The sequence below is a fragment of the Mesitornis unicolor genome, unplaced genomic scaffold, assembly GCF_000695765.1.
Source record: "Mesitornis unicolor isolate BGI_N332 unplaced genomic scaffold, ASM69576v1 scaffold10385, whole genome shotgun sequence".
Classification (NCBI taxonomy): Eukaryota; Metazoa; Chordata; class Aves; order Mesitornithiformes; family Mesitornithidae; genus Mesitornis; species Mesitornis unicolor.
Genome location: NW_010184933.1, coordinates 2,925 through 27,045, shown reverse-complemented (window position 1 = coordinate 27,045; position 24,121 = coordinate 2,925). Strand labels below are relative to the sequence as shown.

The window sequence follows — 24,121 nt, the reverse complement described above, 5'->3', positions numbered from 1 at the left end:
TATAAATAACATAGGGCAGCAGGAAAGAAACATCCTTCAGACACAACGAAGCCCCCCCAAAAAATAGCCGTACACAATTCCTGCAATACGGGCGGGACAAATGGGCACTGTTAAGGTCAACAATTTATGGAGCTTTGTTTCTGCTGGTTTCTTATGTGAACAATAAACTAATCTGTCTGCATTAAGCAGTAGGACAGTGGACAGCTGTCATTTTCTGATCTCTGTATCCTAATGGGTTACCTTAGTAACAGCCTTAAGCTGTCTGTTGCCATGGTGAATGAGGTCCATAATTGCCGCGACAGCCCTGGAGGTGTCAAAGTCATCTGCAAACGCAGCCTTCACGGTTACTTTAGTGCTGGCCAGCCTTCAAGAAGCAGAGGAAACTTTTAAGATAAGACAAACAAGGTGCCAGCAGTGCGCTGAATCCATCAGCCATTCAGCCAGAGGGAGCCATCGAAAGGACACGGCCGCTTCCTTCCCTGCTGTCCAGCGATAGGCAATGCTACGCTGATCAGGGAGAGTACATCCTTCAGCTGCAAAGGGAAGAACTTGACGCACGTCAAAACCCAAAGCGCTACATCCATTCAATAAATACTCGGTTAATCACAGGGGCCAACAACGGCAGAGCAAGGCTTGCCTTAACCACTTAAAAACAGATGAAAAATGAGGTTGATATTAAGCACATTAACCATTTTTGGGGTCTGCCAGGAGCCCTGTTGGCAGGATCCAGCTCAGAAGCAGGTACTGCTTCCTCATTTCCCATGCAGGCCCACTCACTGCCCCGCGACTCCACTCAGCTTGGCCTAAGTGGAAAGGTTTGGTGAGACCATTCGAGTCACGGCACCAAAAGCCAGCAGGCAACCAGCACTGGTGGCTGCAGGATCAGTGCCAGCCGCTGTGAGCGGGAGGATGAGGACAGACCTCAACAGCGCTTACCTGATGATGGCATCTCATGATAAAGCTCGGGGAACAGGGTTACCTGGGGAACCTCAAGCCATCCTAGCGCCTCTGGGGCTCTCCTGAACCCTGTTTTGCCTGAGTGTTTTTGCCTGCTTCCCCAGCTCATTCTTCCCAACACACTCCCCTGCAAGCTTCCCCCTCTCCACTGCATATCTACCACTTTCCCAATTAAGAGCTCTGTTTAATTTTGGTTGTTTTTTCATCCACCGATACACAGGTTGTGCCCTCCACTTTCCCCACTGACAGTCCATTTTGACTTGCCCACATGCCCCGCGTCTCTCAGCCTTATGTCTCACCAACAGCCCTCCTGCAGCCTCCTGCTGAGGGACCTGCTTTTGCCAAATACCACAACCAGTTAATTCAAACTCCCCTTCCCCTGTAACACTTTTCAGTGGCCCTTGTACGCCTCAGCTGGCACAGCCACAAGCGCCTCAACAGTGAGGTGCCCACATCGTGAGGAAGCTGCCACTCACTTCTACAGCACAGGACATTTCCCGTCTGATCCCACATCCCAGAGTGTATTCTAAGTGCAGCAGACTATGAGGAAAAGCAGCTTTTGCTAGAAAAAAGAAGGAAAAAAACCCCAAATTGCCCTTGGTGAGGGCTCGCAGGGAAGACTGCTCCAGTCCTTCTTCTGGTCCTGACTTGGTACACTACAGTGGTCAGCCCTCAGAGCTTCTCAGCAAATCACTGCTCACTTAATCACAGTCTTTCAGACACAGGAGATGCACTTACCTTTCCCACAGTATGTCTTCTCTAACAGGGTCACATATCAGCTGTCCTTTTATATAATCATTTGCATCTTTAATGAATGAGGAGATTGCCTGAAGAAGGTGCTTTGCATCCTCCATGCTCTCATCACTAAATTCTACTCCTAAGGAAAAAGAAAATAAAATTATTCAGGTGTTATGATAGAAAGGATGTTGTCTGTCATACACAGGAACAATATTCTAGACAAAGTCATTCCAGGGAAAGCTTATTAGTATTTGTCACAGCAAGCTTTTCTTGTAATTAATTGCATATTTAATTAAAAACTCTGTTGTTCATGCATACTAGGTAAATTAAATCAATATAAAGGACAATCATTACATATGACAAAGTATAATCTACTGGAAAGGTACCAGACTGATTCAAAAAGTGTCTGGAAGCTGATTGAACCAATAGCTACTTGACTTAAACTATTTTTTTTTTCATTATTGAATCTCTCAGTGAAGTTATTACTCCAAAGCATTTGGATAGGATATATCTCTAAGCATCCCCCCAGATATAAGTTGGCAAGACATACCTTTGATCTCACCCCTAAGCTTGCTCCTATCCCAATTCTGTATTTGGAGACCTCTAGAGAGGCATAACCCTCACCACTGACTGTGTGAGGAACACAGGCACTTAAAGGGCTGCTTCACCAGCATCTAAAATCTAGATGGACCTCAAATTTTGCAGTCTAGACTCTGCACTAGATACACAATTCCCTCACAATATCAAAACTAAACTGACCGTGTCAATTTTTGAAGGCAACTATTAGAGAAAATACAAATTGATTAAACTCATAAGGCATGTCTGGGATATGATTCATCACACTTAACTTACACACTTATATCTAAGCCTCTTCCAGTCACTGGAAAAGAAGATAAAACCATAAGGTAAACGATTCATGATATCTTAAGTGGAGTTCCGCTTTACAAATGAGATCTGTTATACCCAAATTCTACAGTGTTTTTCTTCCACCAGCTGGAAAGACGACATTAGCCCCCCACTGACATGGCATCCGTGCACCACATCCTTATTCAGTGGGGCTCCAGCTTTGGCAGGCAACAGTGCTTTGGGAACGATCAGCCTCCACTTCTGCTGGCTCAGGCTTAAGCGGGCTCCTCTTGCCTTGCATAGGCCCCAGAAGTGCAGGTGTTGGCCCCTGGCACTTTTACTGCAAGCTGCCATCAGCAAGAGGCAATTCTTTTATTTGTACAGTAACACAAGTTTTTCTGTAGAGGAGCACTTGGACCCCACAGACAAGACAGCTCACCCGAATTCAGTAGAAGTTGTGTCCACCAAGGACAGGCCTAAGTTTAAATGTATTCCTTCCCACAACATTGCACCAGAGCCATGACTTACATCCAAGAGCCATGCACAGCCAGTGCAGTACTGATTCACCATTTTATCATAGAATCACAGAATCACAGAACAGTTTGGGTTGGAAGGGACCTTAAAGCTCATCTGGTCCAACCCCCCTGCCATGGGCAGGGACACCTCCCACCAGACCAGGTTGCCCAAAGCCCTGTCCAACCTGGCCTTGAACACTTCCAGGGAGGGGACATCCACAACTTCCCTGGGCAACCTGTGCCAGTGTCTCACCACCCTCACAGTAAAGAATTTTGTCCTAATATCTAGCCTAAATCTACCCTCTTCCAGTTTAAAGTCATTGCCCCTTGTTCTATCACTACACTCCCTGATAGAGACCCCCTCCCCAGCCTTCCTGTAAGCTCCCTTCATGAACTGGAAGGCCACAATAAGGTTCCCCCAGAGCCTTCTCTTCTCCAGGCTGAACAGCCCCAACTCTCTCAGCCGGTTTTCATAGGAGAAGTGCTCCAGTCCTCTGATCACCTTTGTGGCCCTCGTCTGGACCCGCTCCAACAGCTCCATGGCCTTCTCATGTTGTGGCCCCAGAACTGGACGCAGTACTCCAGGTGGGGTCTTACCAGAGCAGAGGGGCAGGGCAGTTATGCCTGACCTCTGCCCTCAGGAACACCCAAACTACCACTCGCATTGTATTCCTCATCTCAGCAGCACTGAGCATCACTCGTAGCCTCCACAGCAAATCTCACCTCTGATCCTGCCCACATTACAGCCAACTGCTTTGGGCAGCTACCCAGCAGTGAGCAGACACAGCCTCTTAGGGCACAGATTTCAGAGGGCAGAAGCAGCCAGATGTGAGACCTGGACTCGGTTTGGTTAGCCTAAATTCCCAAAGAAGCTTATTTAAACAGACTTTCCATACGATTTACCCCAGTGTAAGTAAGGCATAAGTCTGGACTTGTATTTGTCAGATTTTTTCACTCCTGTATAATTAAAAATCTGCATTACTGCCTCATTAGCATTGGTTTTAATATTAAGCTTTACTCAGCTTTTAAAAAGACTGATGTGCAGACTTTTAGAAAACAGCGAGATATTGGAAGGGATCATTTATATCTGCTAAGATTACTCAACTGATTACCCTGGCTATGGGAACCCCGCGAGGAATACTTGATGAAAGTTTATCCTGATGAAGCCCACTTTGATTAAAGCCGTTCTTCTTCCCCGATTCAAGGCCCTCTCCTAAACCACCGCCTGCAGTCACTGCAAACCCATGGCGCAGCACGGGCAAGCCCAGCTCCATAAATCTTCTACTCCCTACTCCTTCCCTTCTTTGCCACCGAGAGCATCACCACCACATTGTCAAATTACAAAATACATGTTTATTAGCACCAACAAGTAATTAAAAGACCAGAGGGACCAAATTATTACAGTTTACACAGGTGCACAAAATCACCAGAGGGGTTCCGGTGACCAGGAGAGCGTTTTGGGGACAAAACCCCACTGCCTGCAAGCAGGGAAAGTAGGAAACATTGTCAACAGGTTTGGGTTACAAAAACCCTTTCAGGAACAAACAGAAGACGCTTGGGATCTCACTTCTCATAAAAATACTTAAGCAGACAGCAAGATGAGGAGGAGTGCAGTAAACTTATCTTTAGACCAAAGTGATTCAATAGCAGGGACATAAACTGAGAGGTTGCATAGTAAATACCTGGTTCAACAGGGACTGACTCTGGCTTTTTATCTGACAGTGAATCACTGCACCCTACCTCATTCTGTAGCAAGCGCAGACCTTTGAGCAGTCCTTATCTGTCCAGTGGCTTGCTGGCACTATAAACTGAATCCTTTCATCAAAACCACCTGTATTTGCACAGACAGACCTCTGTTTTTATCACAAGAAGGTATTTAACCTAGAAGTATGGCAAAAAAAGGTCACATCCATCTCACAGGGGTTCAAATGCAGCCAGCTGACATGCAGCAAAGAAGGTGCACAAGTTGCCTTAGCTCCAGGGTTCCAGGGCCATTCCTTGCTCCAGGCAAGCTTTGAAATTGCCAGCAATTTGGCTTTTCTTTACAGGATAAACATATATATGCTTGTGTTGTAGGTGTTCGCCTTTTTTCTTCTTTTGTTTTATATACACATTTGTTCAAGGCTCCGAAGTGCCCCTAGTTGCAGCCTGGGAGCCATTTATGTGTGTATAACGTATTTCATCTCCTGACAGAAACCCAGAGCCAGGTGTACCACTGTCCTGCAGCATCACCCCAAAACACCCAGGCCTGCCACCATTCTGCTGCATCACCCCACAGCGGCAGTGCTCCCCACTGCCTGCCCCTTTCCTGCATGTTCTGCAGCAAACTTCACACCTGGATCTGCTCCTCTCTTCCTACCATGGTGGAGGTCAGCAGTTAATAACCAGCAGTCTCATTACTACCCCACGCTTTGAAATATTTCAGAGACACAAGGTATTCCTGATGCCTCCCGCTGCCTTAGGAGAGGGAGGCTCCACCAGGAAGATCAGACAGGTGGCTCTTGCAAGCAGCCAGAGATATTAATGATCAAAAAGACTTCTCACTCCAATGACTGCACATCTATAAAGACTTGCAGACACTGGCAAAGCCCCAGAGCCTTAACCACACCAGCTCTCCTCATCCCACTGCTAGGGGTGCTTTATCTCAGGCAACTTATGGGCCTGCATAAAAAACACAGTGGGTGTTACCCTGTGCTCCACCATCCCCTTGCCATGCCAGGACAGCCAACAAGCCAGATGACCCATCAGTGCTTAGGGGAGCTACAATCCGCTTTTGGCAGGCCCCAATAAACTGGTAAAAATATTATCCAAATGAAAAGCTCTTCCAGTTCAAAGTAGCATCTGTCTGCTGGAAACACCACAGCACAGACAGGGAAGCTGACAACATCTCCCACACCTCCACACTAGCAGTGCTTACCAGGCTAAGATGATCATTAGGTTATCAAGCGCTGGCATAAGCGATCTGCACTGGATCACAGAACTGCTTGAACACTCGGTAGGACAAAAAACGGTAACACAGCAGGCAGATAAAAAGTTATTAGCAAGCCCTTGTCATACCCTTCGGGAATATAAAGCAAAGCTCCACCTAGATACAGCTCCAAAAACAGCTGATCATGACTGAAATACAAGTGACTGCAACAGAGGCAAATCAGAGATGGAGGTAATTCATTAATTGGAAGTGCAAGTAATTGAGAGTCGCAATTAACTGCGGCTCAGGAAGGTGTTTAGACGAATGGTTATGTACTGTGCTCAGTGAGAAGCCAAGTAGCAGCCCCACAGAGCACCGACAACCTTTCCACCTCCCAGAGCAGGGCACCACAGGGAGAGCCCGCTCCGCCACCGCACCTCTGCACCAACAGTTTAGGGACTGTGTGTGGAAAGTCATGCATATCTCAGCAAATAAAGTGTTGGGGGTTTTTTTATTATTATTTTTTTATTATTTTTTCCTTACCTGAACTGTATCTGCTGCGCAAACAAAACATCCTGAATTGATCTGATGAAAATTTCTTCAGGAAATCCTAAACTCGACCCACAAAAAGACAGCTTTAGCATCATATCAAACAATTTCATCAGGACTTGTTTCACCCCCTTACACAAGTGTCACAGCATATTTCAGACAAACTAACATGACAATAACCCATCTTTGTAGTTTAAGATAGGCATAAAGCTTTAAACTGTAACACTAGTTTAAAGTCTAAACTAAGTAAACTAATTCCACATAAGACAAATGTGCTTACATATATACAAGATATAAATATAAACATGATGTCAAGTATAAGACAGTGAAAAACACTTGGTGATTATGATCAAACATACACTGTATAAAGACCTTTGCAAAAAACCAAACTGAAATTACCAGGCTAAGATTGGGATACAATTTTGCAGGGAAAGTCAGCTCCTGAGTTTTGCAAACTTCATGAAAAAAATAATTATTTATTGAAAAAGAAAGTAAGTGTACTTTTTCTGCAGGACTAGAATATGAAGGAAAACAGGGAGTGAACAAAACCCCGCTTTTTAATATTGCTAGAATTTATCTATGTTAATTATGAAGCTTCATTAATTTCACTCTAATATTTATCTAGCTTTACAAGTATTTCCTACAGTAAATAGTAAATTATTACTATTACTACTAGTGTAATTAATTTATACTAATACTATAAAGAACCATTTAAATGCTTGAAAGGTACACTGATAAAACAGTCAATCACTTCCAACTCTGCTCTCAGCAGGGCTGAACACCATGGCAGATTGACTGCCAATATTGCATTCCTGATTTTTTTTTTTAATTTGCAAATTGGTGATGTAAGTTGGTAACACTGAAGCACCACTGAAATAGAAAATCATGAGGAAAAGCCAATACAAGTGAGAAAATATGGAAAGTGTCATTTGCTTAAAGATGCACATTTCAAAATTTAGCTTCCACTACCAGACTATAGCAGCCTGAAGGTAGCAAAATGTCAGCTATGTGTTGCCTCTCATGCAAAAATAGAAATAACTGAGGCAAATCGGGGCAAACTAAATCCAGAAATAGTGATACTGGCTTTTTTGGTTGGTGGTTTTGTTTTCTTTTTAAATAAAGACTACATAACTGAGTGCAACTAAAGTGTCCAGAAGCTTTATGGTAATATCCAAAGACAGAATAACATGAGTAAAGCACAGAAATAAATTCAAATTTGGGAAAAGACCATCCAAACTGGAAAAACTAACTCTGCATTTCCTTTAAAATGGAGTGCAGAGAAAATACCAGAATTCTTTCAAAGCAGTTTGCTCAGTTGTGAGTTATTGCAATGTGCTTGGCTTTGGGGGCCAGAATTAACAGCCATTTAAAAAAAAAATAAAAAATAAAAAATTTTAAAAAAATAATCAGAGAAGGGGCCAAGGGGGACGGAAAACAGGGCAGCTGGACATGGAGAATGCAGGGTGGCCATGCCGGGGTGACAGCCAGTAATGCAGATGGCTGCCGGTGGGAGCAAGGGAAGGCCGCAGGCACCATCCCACCAGGCCTTGCCTCTTTCAGAGCAGGCATTAAAAATTCCTCATAGGGCTTAACTTTCAAGATGCAGAAAGGCTGTACAGGAGGAAATTTGTGTGACTGGACTGAAAAATCGCTTACAGGGAAGGATTAATTCTTGTTCGTCGAGTTTAAGGGCAGAAATTAAAAGCCGAGACCCAGAAGGGAAGAGAGATGGGCCTGAAGTCTTCTCAACACCGCAGACATGGAGGTGAATGTTTCTATACGTTATTCTTCACTGCATTCATTGCATTTCTCCACCTTGTCCACAATGTCTGCTGAGACTAGGGCAATTTCTGTGAAAACTGTGAGAAATGGGTAGTTTTCCTAGGGTAGACAGAGCTTAACCATACCCAGACAGCATCAGGAGAATTAAGAATAAAGCAGCTCATATTGAACTTCTTTTTAAAGGGATTTTAATTAAGTCTTCCGAGAGGGCAAAGGGGAACATATGTGCTGAAACAGCCTCTCAAGCTTTGTCTAAGGGAAGTAAATTACCCACTTCTAGCAATGGCTGTCAGCCATCACGGAAGCCACCCCAGTGCCAAGCACAGTTGTATCGCAGACACCTGGCACAGAACCCCTGCTCTGACCTACACTAAAAACTTTGGGACACAGTAAAATAGGACATATTCATGTGGCTTGTGGGTACCAAAAGACAAAGCTCTCTGTGAATCAGCAAGGTGAATGTATAAAAATAAATGAGAATATGAGAGACTGCTGGCATAGTGGGGTAGTGGGACACCTGATAGCTTCCTGACAAAATGCTGACACCACATCCCACATCTCCTAAGCAGAACAAGGAAAAACATCCGTTCGTTTCCAAGTCCCAAAAGCATATGCACTATTAAGAGCAAACAGATAAGAACTCATCACTATAGAGCAGAACCATTTAGGTTGGAAAAGACCCTTGAGACTGTCAAGTCCAACCGTAAAACTATAATGCAGAAGTCTGGTATTGGGCACAAACGCTGCTCCTAGAAAAGATCACAGCTCAGTGAGACCCACGTTATAAACAAACCCTGAGTCCAAGAGGGTTTCCTACATCCAGATGTGCAATAACAGGTACACTAGCACTACAGAAACACTATGCTTCAGGTCTTTAGCTGCAGCGTAAGCACACGCTTCAGTGTTTTCTCAAAAGAAGGCTGTGATTAATATTTACATATTTAGCTGCAGCATAAGCACACACTCCAATGTTTTCTCAAAAGAAGGCTGTGATTAATATTTACATATTACAAACGTACATTGCTTCAATTCACAGAAATAGATTACCTTAACTGTTACGTAGTTTTTCAATGACTTGGACATTTTTTCTTGACTTCCTTTAACATGCAAATGCCCTAGAACAACAACAAAAAAAAATTAACCAGGATAAATGAGTGTACTTCTGAATGGGGAGTGAATGAGAAAGACTGCACTGAGATACTGGTAATCTTGGAGGCAGTATATGCTGCGATGGATGTGTGCCAACCATTTCAATGCAACATGTAATCTATTTTTCAATAGCTTTGCCTACAGTCCTGCACACCTCTCCATCCTCAACTTTGGATGGGTGAATTTTAAAACAGGGGAGAATAATTTATTTTTTTTTAACAATACAAAAACAACATCACCATGAGCAGAGACATTAATAAGGAAAAAACCAAAAGGTTTCCCTGTTCAGAATTTATGATAAGCTGATAAAAGCAAACAAGACAGGAAATATTTTCAATCTTCACAGGAAAGTACCTTACTTGTTACTCTTGTCTTTCCAAAAAAATTTTAAGACCTTTAAAGATCTTCCAGTGATCTCACATTATAATCTTTCAAAACATCTTCTGTATTTATTCCTTGCTGCTGGCTGTTAGACTGTTTTGGGGTTTTTTTAATCCAAAAGTTTACTGTGCTGGTTAAAATACCTTATGTGTAAAACTAATTTTCTACACATTCCCTATTTCTCCAGACTTAATGAGACTGAGAAAAAGAAGGGGGAGGGAGGGATGCAGCTGTGATGTCTAATTTGAATTGGCTTATCTTAAAATGCAATCTCTGACCGTTTATAGAGCTTTCAGTAGCTGCACGGACCATCATTTTGCAGAGCTGTGCTACAGGAAAAAGGCAGTAACCATCTCCACCACATTTAAGAGAGTATGCAGAGCTCAGCTTCAGGATTGAAAGTTCTGTTGAAGCAAGACAGGAGATGGGCAACCTCAGGCCGTGTGCTCCCAGGCCTTGACCATGCTAGCCACAGCACCGCCACTGATGGAAAATATTAATTATTCACAGCACCGGAGAGATGCCGAACACACAACCAATAAAAGACTACTCAGCATCATTTCAGAAATGTTGATAAAAGCCTTAATTGGATTCTCCTAATAAAAAGGGTAATCCTGTAAGTTACCAAGCACCCACAAGTAACACGCAATTTTCAGGGCCTTGGCGACCCGCAGAATCCAGCACTTAATTGTACTCAGAGGCAGATTATCTAAGCATGAGCTTTTCTCACTCTTTAATACCACACCAGCGCTCTGCATTCTTTCAGATTTGGCAGTCCAGCATCACCAGTGCCTAGGAGTGCTCCTCAAGGATAACACGATCAGCTTTTACAGGTGGTGGCAGAGGTGCCATTTCTTGCTCAGCAGCCCAAGTAGCTGCCTGAATTTTGTGCTACTCTCTCAGCAGTGCCACTTTCGCAGCTTTGCCGGGAAACCCCTCTCTTTCACAAGCAGATAAAATCCCCATTATGCTCATCTGGGTACAAAAGCAGCATGCTCAGGCCTGGTACATAGACATGAAAAGCATCTGGTTTCCCTTCTCAGCTGTTTCTGACAATTACTCAATGCAGCAGGGAGTCTCCATAAGAAGGCTACCTCTGGTCCTACCCTGACCACTTGGAAATTAAAGTTTGCACAACATTCTCTATGGAGAGTAGAAAAGAATCAAGAGATCTATGGATGCAGAAACAGCTACAGCATAAACCTATGATCAACCCAAAATCCTATTTACATCGTACTGGTCCTTACTGAGGTTAGGTGAGGTAATTTTCAGCATTCCATGGTCAAACCCAGGGCCTCCAACCAGAACATTCAGGCTGTCAGAGTCACTGGACACCTGCAGCTCTTTTTCAAGCAAAGTGTTACTTGAGTCACAAGTCCAGCGCAGAGCCACAGAGATGACTGAGGGAGTGGAGCATCTCCCTTATGAGGAGCGGCTGAGGGAGCTGGGTCTCTTTAGCTTGGAGGAGACTGAGGGATGACCTCATTCATGTTTATAAATTTTTAAAGGGCGAGAGTCAGGAGGAAGGAGCCAGGCTCTGCTCTGTGATGTCCAATGACAGGACAAGGGGCAATGGGTGCAAGCTGGAGCATAGGAGGTTCAATCTGAACATGAGGAAAAACTTTTTTCTCAGTGAGGGTGACAGAGCACTGGACCAGGCTGCCCAGAGAGGTTGTGGAGTCTCCTTCTCTGGAGACATTCAAAACCCGCCTGGACGCATTCCTGTGTGACCTGGTCTAGGTGATCCTGCTCTGGCAGGGGGTTGGACTGGATGATCTTTCGAGGTCCCTTCCAACTCCTAATATTCTGTGAAAACCCATAAACTTCTCCTGTAAGAAGGGGAAGAGCCCAGCTATGATTATTTTTTTTTCTTTTGCAAAGGTGCCTAAATATACTTAACTTTAGGCAGCCAAGCTTAAAACAGTTTGAATACGTTTTCCTAATAAGGTACTGGAAACATCTGAATTTGAAATAATATTCCTCTTCAAGAGTTGCAGCACTTGGAATGATTTCATTAAAGAATCACAAAATACAAGGATTTTCATAACTTTGGCTTGGCACGCTTCCCAGAGTACAAGTAGTCTAAAAATAAAGTCCTTATAAGAAGATTTATCCCCAGTGCAGGGATTTTCTTCCTCTAATGGGGATTGCTCTTCCAATTCTGAGCCTGCTAAAATTCTGAAGTCTGTTACCAGAATAAATTGTTTCTGAAGGCGATTCATTTGCCCTAAATAATTTACGTGACCATCCGCCAGCAAAATTTTTTGACTTAATGAATGTAATCTGTCAGCTCCTAGAGAACCTCAGTGTACAAATTGCCCTTGGAATTAAGTTTGGGTTGTTTTTTAAGAAAAAATTATTCCTCTTTAGTTAGTTAAAGAGTATTTCCCCTACAGTTTCAATTCCAAGCTTGAAAAGTCAGATTCATTGGTTTTCAGCTGGCAGTAACCAGTGCATCTCAGTGGATGTGCAGAAAATTCCCCAGCACTTCAGGAGCGAAGCACACCCTGGAGGATGCAGCAGCCTCTGGACAATTGCTATTGATTTATAACAGGCTCTACATTGGGAGCTGAAACTCAAATTCAATATTAATCCTGTGCAGTACAAACATATATATATATATAAAAGAAAGCCCAAGTAACTCCCAGAGCATAGCACAGGCTTAACTGTGCATCTCTTACTCAGAGAGGCAGCACAAAGAGTTCACCAAGACATCCTGCACAAAGTACTGTTCAGCAAGAAGAGAGACTGCAGATTTGAACCTGACTTTCTATCGACTTCAGTTCTTTGGAGACCATCCATAACCATGACTGCAACAGGAAGAACAAGCGTCAAGATTTCCATCAACAGTTCTGGTACCATCAGCCAATGACGCAGTTCAAAGCACTGGATGGCACAAGCTTCTCTGAAGCACTCTTGTGCAAAGGCAGCAAGGAGCAGTTCTACACAGTGCCAGGCAGCGTCATGTGCTGAAGAACAAGCAAGTAAAAGACACTTTGGTACAGTTTAGTCAGGCGCAGCCAGCGAGGTCACTTCTGGGGGAAGAGACAAGCTCTGCGGCATCTGTGGGCTACACCAGTACCAAGTCACTCACACTCCATATGAAAGCAGAGAGACTCTGAAGTTGGTCAGAGCATCAGGGAAGGTTAAGGGATCATAGTGACAAGACTCAAATGTCTCTACTTTTCTACAGAGCCAAGAGGTGAGTGACTTGGTATTGGTGTAGGTCATAGATATCACAGACCTCCTTGTCTCTACCCACCAACAACATCATTGACCATGCTTGACCAGAGTAGACCAAAGCATCTGACTCACTTGGTCTTCAGCATGCATATTGTTTCTCATACCCATCACTAGCTGCAATGCTACTGGTGGATAGAAAAGGCTTCCCAGGAGAATTTAAATATTTACAGCTGTGTGAACTGCACTCCCAGAACGTCCAGTGATTGGTTGCTGTAGCAGAGCATCTACCTGCAAGTTTTCCCCACATTTCAAACCATACAGAACATCCCAGCTCAGACGTTTCCCTGCAGGACCACAACTTTGTGAGCTTTGTTGGCTCATCAGTCTATTCTCTCCATTCTTACTTTTCCAGATGTCTTTTCTTATCCTGATAAAAAGCCTTTCACCATATTTACAAACACAGGCTATTTGACTCTTCATGCTACTGAAAACTTTTTTTAAGCCCACAAGGAACTGGTGTCAAGAGACACTGGGGAAGAAGACTGCTTTATTCTATTCTCAATGCTTTTAAAAATCAGCTACTTGCCCACTTGCCACCTCCAACTCCCTGTTTTCATATATGGAAAAGATCAACTATTTTCATCTTGTTCCTGCAGGACTGTTACAGCTATAATACAATTAAGAGAAAGCCTATCACAAAGAGTACCCTCAAATTTTGAGGAAATTCAAAGGAAAAGGAATGAGATTCCCCAGGAAAAACCCTTCTTTCCACATTTTTAATTAGGAATAAGCACTGTACATAGGCAATGCATATACTGTTATCATTTGGAGACATCCCCAGATGAAATGAAGGAATATTTCACTGTAACTGCTTAATTAATAAAGGCATCCATTCTACCGTTTCAAGATTCACTCTCATTTATGTTTCTTCACCTAGTGAGGACAGGAACTTGGTCACTGTAGTAGAGCATCCGTTTTCATAGCATACAACGCCAAGCCTAAATAAACCCAAACCCTTATATTTGTACTCGCCTCTCAGATCATTAATATTTTACTTACCAGAATGCCAAAAGTAATTGCCCCATTGCTCACACTGATGATACACCTCACACTGTGCGATTTCATTTTCATGATGAGGAAATGCAAGATCTATGCCACCGGTATGGATGTCCAGCTGCTTCCCAAACACTGCACTGTAACAATAATTTCCTGATCAGTAAGCAGAACACTACAAAAAGTTTTTGTAAAACAAATGCAGAAGATAATAAGATGAAACATCATACATTTAAGTGTACAATTTAATGGCTGCGGTTTTAAAACAAGACTTGACACAGATCTTGGATACCAAAACTGCAGCAGAACTTGTACGGATAAGACCCATATCTGCCCACAATTAATTCTTAGTAGGCACTATTATTTTTCTAACTTAGATTAAAGAATGGCACACAAGACAGACCCAGACACTTTCTAGTTAAACCCCAGGAAACAAGGCCACTATGCTCTGTCCACTGCTTCAGCAAGTCCCTGCTAGGTCATGCTGGGCAAGTTAATAACTTAATTTTGCCCATCTGTTAAATAAAGACAACGTTTATCCCCTCACAGGGAGGTTAATCAATGCTAACTGTCCAGAAACCAGGGGCACTCAAGTTGGGGAAGATGCAAGGTCTACATGAGTAGAAAATAAAAGGTAAGCCCCACACATGTGCATGTGCGTGTACACACAGACACACACATGGAGTCTTCCCATAGGTCACATTAACACGTTGCTCCTGGTAGCTGGCTAAATATTCATACTTTTGTCTCTTTTAGGGACAAAAAAAACCCCTGTTAACACCCTGGGTCACGATGGCCCTGCAGAAGCAGCTGGGGCACAGGAAGAAAACAAGGAGAAGAGAGGAGGGAAGAAAGACCAGGCTTTCCCATTTCCCAAGCTCATGTCCCTTTGCTTTCTCCTGTCTGCTCCAGAACCAGCTTAAGCACAGACCTTCACAGGTCTTCACAGGCCCCAGCTCAGGGCTTCCCCTGTGCCATCTACAGAGGAGCCCTGGCCACTTGCTGTTTCCCCTAACAAAACCATTAAGAGCTGGTGAGAGGGGAGATGTATCTGCAAAACACCCAGGGGCCGGAGGAGCAGCCCATCTCACTGCAAGGGAAACTGCAGAGAGGAGACCAGACCTAGGTCACGGAAGGTGGTTTCCTTCTCCAGGGCTGCACTTGACACCAATGCCCTTCTCATTCACCTTCTCCAGGCACACTTCAAAGACCTCTTGAAATTACTTAAACTACCTTAAAGTGCTTTGAGATCTTTGGCAAAACAGACATTGCTTAGGCATTGCTTAAAACGGGCCTTGGACAGCTGACTGGGACAGAAAAACATTTTGGGTAACTTACCAAAATTATCCCTTCATTTTTCACAGTCCAAGATTACTATACTTATGATCTGCATGGGTCAGCTCTTATTTACACCGAAGCAGCCTCATTCAATCACCGTAAAATAAGTTTTAACAGAAAGAAATGCAGACTACAAACAGCACCACATTAGCAGATAGGCCGTTTTGTGATGGGTTGGCATTTCTTACCTAGAGTGCACTTCTGTCACAGGCTGCACTTCAAATATAGCATGGTTTTGTGCACTTCTGATGCTTTAAGAACTGTTTCACAGTGACGAAACTACTTACAGACAGAAAATCACCTTTATAAATGCTTTTCACAATCAGGTAGTAGTGACTAACAAACCCAAGTGCACCAGCAAAGCATATGAAAAAGAAACCTAAAGCTCCTGTTCTGTCTGCTTTCAGCTTGGGTTGAAAACTGGCAATTTAAACAGGGCTAGACCTAAATAATTTGGGTTTAGCTTCCAAAAAAGATCCAAGACTAATGCAAAACTAAGCACTACAATCAATCTTCCAGGAAAGAAGAGTTAATCTCTTTTTTCAAAGCACAAATTAACAGGTCATAAGGTAATACAGTGCAGGACAAAATACCACCATCCACAATACTACTGCCATGGAGAAATCAGAGTATTTATTACTGTCGCTGACTTTTAAAGAAAGCTGAATAACGCTTAGACGATTAGGATGCATATCCACAACTGCTGTTGAGATAAGGCTAGCAAGAGCTCACACGCTCACTAGAGTCAGGATGGAAACCCATAGCCTGTCCTGATACAGCACTAGATGCTGGACTAGGACCAATGGAGACTGCAAAAAGTGGTAGGGAGGCAATTGAGAGAGGTACCGTAACTTCCACTAAAACTTTGGTTATTCACTTCAAGTTAGAAGACTTGCTAATCGATCAACTGTGTGATCCTGCACAGGATATTTTAAATAGATATATATATTTTTAAATATGTATTTTAAATACCCACATCTCTCTTAAGAGAAGGTGCCAGAACAGAGCCAGACAGCCACACCATTAAGGTGGAGCAGAGTTAGTTTGGGCCACACATGACGTCTCAAATTGCACAAAGCATTCACACTGAAATGCGTGCTGTTGCTCAGCAAAAAACCCACTTTCAATACTGCTGCTACTATTGTCCTGTGACTGAAAACAAAAACCAGCAGTAGATTTAAAATCCAAGAAATCTGACCTTGATATTGTGGAGCACTCAATGTGCCATCCAGGTCTTCCTTTTCCCCAGGGAGAAGTCCAAGACAGCTCTTGAGGTTTGGCAGCCTTCCACAGGGCAAAATCTTTAATATGGCATTTATCAGTATCAACTGCCAAGAATTAGTGATTTGTTAAGTGGATACCTCTCAAAGAAACAAAAAAGAGCAAATGAAAGCAAGTGGAAATCTGTGTTCAGTGAATTTCTCAGATTTTAATCTCTTTTGCTCAACTTGTTTTCCTGCAGCTTTCCTCCCTTCCCCCTTATACAGGGATTCCAGTTTCTCAATCAAGCATTTGAAAAAAAAATATGTTGAATTAGATTCCTGCAGGCTAAAAACACAGATTCAAGATTCTTTAATACATCCTATCCTTTTAATCCTTTTGGCTTTCTCTGGGTTTATATCATTCATTTAGTTTCTTATCAGCCAGTTTCCCAGGACAAACAGATTGCACCACAGCAGCAGAGGAAACAAAAACCATCCAAAACAAAACACACAGACAACAACAAAAAAACTCAGCATTTTTTTTTGTCTCAGACACGAATAGTTTCTGGTTCAGATCCTATGAGACCAAGAAGAGCAGAGTCTGCTGGCTCCTGACCCCTGGTGGGATACACACCACTCCCTGGCAGGAGCTACAGAACAGGCTTCTGGACTCAGCAGATTTTTGCTGACAAATAATATGACCTCGCATTTGCCTGATGCAGAATATACCTATTTGGCTTGAAGGGATCCAGCTTGGCAAGCAGCTCACACTGTTTTAAGCTCTCTCATTTAACACTGCTCATCTGTTTTATCTTTGACGCTAGATTTACTTCTTTCCTCTGCTTATTTCAGATCGTTAACCAAACCATGCTGTATCACTGGGTCTGAACCAACCCCTGGAGCATTCCAGTATCAATACATTTTAATGATGATTCACGGCTATTTTTGAGACCTATTAGGTGGTCATTTTCCTTGCGCCATTTCACTTGTACTTTATCGATATTATAGAGAGTAAGGTTTTATTCAGAACGTAATGCAATATTAAGGGAAGCACATTACAGAAATCCATTACACCTGCCTCATCCTTCAAAACTGATATAAAATAAAGGGACAGAAATATAATACAGTTTTATCCACTGAATCTTCATCTTGGCTCTTTCACTAGTTTGCCAAGCTCTGGCTGACCACTGTCTGTTGACTGCGTCCATCTTTTGCCTTTTTTTGAGTATACTGTTACCTAAAAAAGCACTCTTCACCTTCTCAGTTATAAGCAAAACAACAGTCAAAATCTTTAGAAATAACAGTAAAATTAGTTGTGATTTGAGCGCAAATAGAGTAAAACACAGCACCAGTCATGGCTGAGGCTGGAAGGCACCTTGAGATCATCCAGTGCAAGCCAAGCCCTTGCTTAGAGCAGGCTCAGCTACAGCAGGATGCCCAGGATGGTGCCCAGCCAGGTTCTGAGTACTTCCAAGGACAGAGAGTACACAGGCTCTCTGGGCAACATGTTCTTGTGTTAACCATCCTCAGAGTAATAAAGGTTTTTCTTAGCTTTAAGTGAAATTTCCTGTGTTTCAGGTCATGGCATGGCCTCTTGTCCACTCTGAGGAGAGCCTGGCTCCATCTCCTTCACTCCCTCCATCAGGTATTTGTACACATGGGTGAGATGCCTTCTCCAGCGTGAGCAGCCCCAGCTCTCTCAGCACTTCCTCATATGAAGGATGCTCCACTACCTCCAACACACTGTGGTCCTTTGCTGGGCTCTCTCACAGAATCACAGAATGTTAGGGATTGGAAGGGACCTCAAAAGATCATCCAGTCCAATCCCCCTGCCGGAGCAGGAACACCTAGATGAGGTTACACAGGAAGGCGTCCAGGCAGGTTTTGAATGTCTCCAGAGAAGGAGACTCCACAACCTCTCTGGGCAGCCTGGTCCAGTGCTCTGTCACCCTCACTGAGAAGAAGTTTCTTCTCAAATTTAAGTGGAACCTCCTGTGTTCCAGCTTGTGTCCATTACCCCTTGTCTTATCATTGTTTGTCACCAAGAAGAGCCTGGCTCCATCCTCGTGACACTCACCCTTTATATATTTATAAACATGAATGAGGTCTCCCCTCAGTCTCCTCTTCTGCAAACTAAAGAGACCCAGCTCCCTCAGCCGCTCCTCATAAGGGAGATGCTCCACTCCCTCAGTCGTCTTTGCAGCCCTACGCTGGACTCTCTCCAGCAGTTCCCTGTCCTTCTTGAACTGAGCGGCCCAGAACTGGACGCAATATTCCAGATGCGGTCTCACCAGGGCAGAGTGGAGGGGGAGGAGAACCTCTCTCAACCTACTAACCACCCCCCTCCTGATACACCCCAGGATGCCATTGGCCTTCTTGGCCACAAGGGCTCATGGCTCATGGTCATCTCTCCAGTACATCCGTGTCCTTGTTGTAAATGCGTGCCCAGCACTGGACCCAGCACTGGACCCAGCACTGCAGGCATGTCTCACCAGTGCTGAGCAGAGAAGCAGGGTCAGCTCCCTTGACCTGCTGGCAACACTTTTCCTAATGCAGCCCAGGAGGCTGCTGGCTGCCTTTGCAGTCAGTGACTGCCTCTGAATAGCTGTTGACAACACGCACTCCCTCTGCGAGCTGTAATGCTGACACAACTCTAGAGTAGAGCCATGAGAAGCTTCTGGCTGCGGTTCACCTGAGCATCAGCCTGCCAGGCATTTTCAGTAACTGCAAACAGATTTATTTTTTTTCTGTGAAGAAATACTGAACTTCAGCATGCAAAGGATGCAGGAAACCTGTATCAAATTCTCCAATGCGGAGACCTGATCAGACCAGACTTACGGAAACTAAAGAGCGGCTCAGCAGTTCTGCTCAGTGGCTGGACAGCTGTGGCAAAAATCATCCAGCCAAGGATATAGGCATGCTCTAGCACAGCCTATCAAGAGATTGTTCAACCTCACCCAAATAGGCTGCTTAGCTGTAGTCCAGTGGTAGGTAACGTAAGAACCAAATCTGTCTGGTTAACATGCATCAGAAGGGTAAAGTGCCCCAAAAATAACACGGTAGATGGTATTTCCTTGCTTTTACCTTTGACTGTCTCACTGCTGGCTAGTGCATCAGCTGAGACCTCCAGCTCACTATGAAGTTTGTATGTACCACTCCCAAGTATTTAAATAAAATTAAGAATCTTAATTGTTCTAGGCTACCAGAACAAAGGTATAAAAGGAACCAAGTATGAAAAGAGACCAGCAAGTGTCCTCCTGCTCTGGCAACGGGAATGCCTCAAAATAAATACTTAAAATTATTTTTTAAAAAATTTAAAAAAAGAAAAGGGGTCTTAATTAACCAAAAAGCTGGTTATACACAACTGGTTAGAAAACTGTCTCAGATTGTTGAATGAAGGTTTATGCATGGATACATCACGAGATCAGACAGTGCATTAATACAAACAAGTTGGTGCCATGAACATACCTGCTTCATCTTGAGTATCAGGATAAACAGTAGTTAATACTCCGTATCTTTTTCCCCAAGACTTAACATCAAAATAAACATTGCCTAATAGAAAAGAAATGTTTAGTTTTACAGCAAAGATGGGGCACATTCATGATGAAAAGGGAACATTTCCCTGAAAGCAAAACAGAACAAAATGCACTTCAACTCCCATTTGAAATTCTGATTTATAAACTCAGAAATACTGCAGAAATAGCAGCACATGTTTCCACATAATCAGTTTTTCAGTAACCTCACTGCACTGTGTACTCATTTTGCACACAGGATAACTTTGTATTCTGGAGACCTCCCCAGGTCCTTCCCTGCCCATGCACAATCAGCAGACTCCTCTCTGCCTGAAACGTAGCAGTGCTACTCCAGCTTTAATACACACAAATACTTCTACAACCACCAGCTCCGCTAAAAAACGCTCCACACGCTGTGATTACAGGCACATCTTTTCCAGCACCTCCTGTTTAGAGCCAAAAGGTTCCCTCAGCTCTCTGGCAGAAGCCAGGCCAGGACTTCCCCACAGGAGCTTAGATAGCAGTTCACTACAGTAAACAATTATGTTAAGTAATGAGCTACATTTAACTTAGAAATTGAGTAAGAGTTGTTCTGCCCACTCATCTCATTACAAATGAGTTGCTCACGCCCTGTCTGTTAATCAACAGAGGGAAAGCCTGGCACAGGCTATCTCATCTGATCCCAAAACAGGATTACTAAGAGCACCGATTTCCTGTGCATGTGCTGAACAAGGAGCTGCCCTGCTCTAAGTCTTACCTTGCGAGGTTGCATAAGCTTGTCCACTAGCAATTATTGTTTTTATAAAGGAAATTATCTGAGGAATGTTGTCTGTCACTCTCATATATACTGTAGGAGGAAGCACCTTAAAGAACCAGAAGAGTAACATCTCATTAGCCTGTACAAAACACACTGATGACAAGTCCCTTCAATCTAACAAATTTCAAAGAACATTCTCCTCAATTTTATCTGTCAAAAAAAATGTTGCAAGTATCATAAAAAGATCACAGGCAGCATTTAAGATAATACAGACAAATGAAAAATCCAGTAGTTTTTCCTAGTGGCTTACTTTCTGCTTCTGACAAGTATTCTGGACAAGCAGAGACACTTGAAGTCAATGAATGAATATTTGATGTTTCATATGCCCTAGATCAGGCCATTTCTGCATTATACTAAATGCGTATTATCTGGGAACCAAGGCTCTATTGCATGGGGCGAAAAGAAATCTTGTGTTTCTAAAGAAATTTATCTTGTTCATTCCAAATCTCGAGTTTGCTTCTCCCCTCACCTCCTCATTCAAAAGGTGTAAGATATCTTCCCAGAAGAATGAAAAAGTAAATTGGTGCTTAGTTTCCAAGCAACACTGTCAATTTATGTTTTCAGATCAAACTGCCAAAATCAGATTCCTTACCAAAATAACTGCTTTAAAATACTCCTAAATTTAGAAGGTCAAGTATCTGTACCTTTAAGGCAGCCATATCTTGTTTAAAGTCCTCTTCATAAATACGAGCAAGAGCTACTGGCGATACATTCATCTGAAAAAGAGAAGCAGACTAGTAAATCCTAAATCAAAGTAATGATCTAAAATATTGAGGTCTTTTATCAGACATTTAATAGCTATTTGGAAGACTTACAGAGCCCCCAAGGTAAAGAGTCGGAAAGGCTTATTAACCCAACATTCCTGGGAAAGAGATGAAAGTTATGAATAACTTAAGAGTAGTATTTCATTTATTTATTAATATTTTGGCAATTCAGAAGCATATCTTTTAAGATAAAGCAACCGAAGATTAAAATAACAAACTACTTCCCTCCCTCCCCTATTTTCCTCTTGAGAGGGTCTTCCGTTTCCAGCAACAAGATCTACTACTGCACCCAGGACGTGAAATTCATTCAACTTTTGGCAGGGGATACCGATACCACCTACATATCAGAAAGGCAGAAGAGAGACTTGCAGGATGAGACAGGCTATTAATTCTCAGCGATTAAGAAAAATAAGCTATTTCGGCTGATCACGGTTACTCATAGATCTCAGTCTAATCAGGGGAAATGAACTGAATGTCAGTCCCACGCTTTGCCAAGCGTGGCAGTTCTCAAGCACCTTCTCCCCATTTCTCATCCACAGGGCGATGGGCAGGAACAGGGATCCTCACAGAAATATTAAGAAATAATAAGAAAGTGCAAGCCAAAAGAGGCGATTTGTGCATGACATGATACCAGTCTCAAATATTCAGAAGAGGCCAGGGCTTGAAAGGTGCATGACAGCAAAACCTGCCCTAGCAAGCAAAAGCATGGTACCAAAGTGTTTCAAATCCAAGTTTTTACATCTTCTCTGAGGAGAACTTACTAGGAAGGAGATAACACACCATCTCCATAATGTTCTGACAATAAAGAAAAAATATAAAATGCACACATAAAGATTTTAAATGCCTTTTGTTTTTTAAGATGCCCCACTGCCTTCAAAAACCACAAGTAAATGGACAAAGGAAACAAACACGTATTTCTATGAGAGCATCACGCGACTGTTATTTTGAATGTAGTGCTCTGTAGTAAACCGCAACAGTAACTGTTTATTTAAAGATTAAATAAAATGACAGCTGTCAAATTCTCTGGCTCCAAGAAACTCGTTTAAAGCTTAAAACTGCAATTTGATCCAACACATTATTTATGATTCAGAAGACATGACTTACACATTTAAAAAAAACCAACACAACACTTAAAAAAGAAAACCAACTTCAAAATGCAGAATGCATTCTTGGCATTTTAGGGTCCATAAATGTTTAAATGAAAAAAAAAAAAAAAGGGAAAAAGTTGAAATAATCATTCATCAAACTCAGCTGGTAAAAATATCTGATTAAAATCCAACTGAGAACTATTTATAGCCATAAAACCTTTAATCAGGCCAACAAACTTGAGGATTCAGTGAAAGGCTTGGCTGTGCTGTGGTTTTTTTATTCTATCATTTTTATATTAATCCAGCCACCAGGCCCCAGTCTTATCAAGGCTTACCCACACACTCTATGTCAACTTTCACGTAGGTGAGGAACTCAGACAAGACTGATAAAGCTTTCCCGGGTGCTGAGGTTACAGCTCGATGGTGCTCAGTGCCTTTTTGGGAACCACCCTGAGGCTTTAACCATTGACGGCACAGAACACAGCCAGAAGCCTCTTGGTTGCTAAGTTTTGGGTTACTTTTGGGATAAGATACTCTCCAACAGTACGGAGGATTCACCCCCACCTGTTTGTTCCCTGCTGGCCTCCCAGGCAGGGGGCAAGGGCAGGAGGACCCCAGCTACAGGTGCTGCCACACAGCCTTTCTTGCCTCTCCCCCTTACACAAGGCTGCACCCATTTACCTCCACGCAGCTCTCGATGCCCAGACCTCCAGACTCCCAGCCCCATTACAGTGGGCCAGAAATCTTAACGTTTATTATCTACTGATTAAAACAAAGAAAACTCAACAACAAATAAACCAACCCAAGGTCAATTTTTCTATGTAAGCAGCCATAGTAAATACCAAAAGTTTGGGTCAAAGACTGCAGCAAACACCTACCTCATTGGCTCTTTTTATTATCTTGTCATCTATGTCTGTGATCCCCATCACCATGATAACTTCAATTCCAAAAAACCTCGTCATGATCCTTCGAATTATATCAAACCTAACATAGGAGCTGGAAGAGAAAAAAAAACATGGGCTTTTAAACATGCAGTAGTAAGAATAAACAAAAATAACCAACAGCACTAATGGCCACAGGGACAACCTAAATACCCCAACACCTGCATCCTTCAGTACTTACAGTGCTTTTCCAAAACCAGTTACCACCTGCACAAAAGTCAAGCAAATTTCCCTTGAACTGGCCTACCCTCTTCTGGCATTAGTGACACATTACATCAAATTTTCTGAGTGTTTTCTTTTGTTGCATCTCTTTATTCAAGCACCAAAGTGCTTCAGAAGCTACGTGTGAGCCAGGAGACTCTCTCAAAGCAAACAGTACGAAATAAGACGCACAGATC

At 42.9% G+C, this 24,121-nt stretch overlaps 1 protein-coding gene across 1 annotated transcript in view; it reads right to left on the bottom strand.

The window, feature by feature from the left end:
* The window catches only part of CARS2 (cysteinyl-tRNA synthetase 2, mitochondrial (putative)), a gene marked incomplete at its 5' end in the record, with an annotated part of 31,218 nt that extends 7,440 nt beyond the window's left edge, over window positions 1–23,778 (bottom strand). Inside the window, 10 exons of the mRNA XM_010184665.1 lie at window positions 241–364; window positions 1,696–1,834; window positions 6,508–6,574; window positions 9,343–9,410; window positions 14,068–14,201; window positions 16,598–16,727; window positions 20,070–20,153; window positions 20,871–20,976; window positions 21,575–21,646; window positions 23,661–23,778. Coding sequence (XP_010182967.1) covers window positions 241–364; window positions 1,696–1,834; window positions 6,508–6,574; window positions 9,343–9,410; window positions 14,068–14,201; window positions 16,598–16,727; window positions 20,070–20,153; window positions 20,871–20,976; window positions 21,575–21,646; window positions 23,661–23,778 — 1,042 coding nt within the window. The remainder of the gene's footprint in view (window positions 1–240; window positions 365–1,695; window positions 1,835–6,507; window positions 6,575–9,342; window positions 9,411–14,067; window positions 14,202–16,597; window positions 16,728–20,069; window positions 20,154–20,870; window positions 20,977–21,574; window positions 21,647–23,660) is intronic.
* Between the last annotated feature and the right edge of the window lie 343 nt (window positions 23,779–24,121).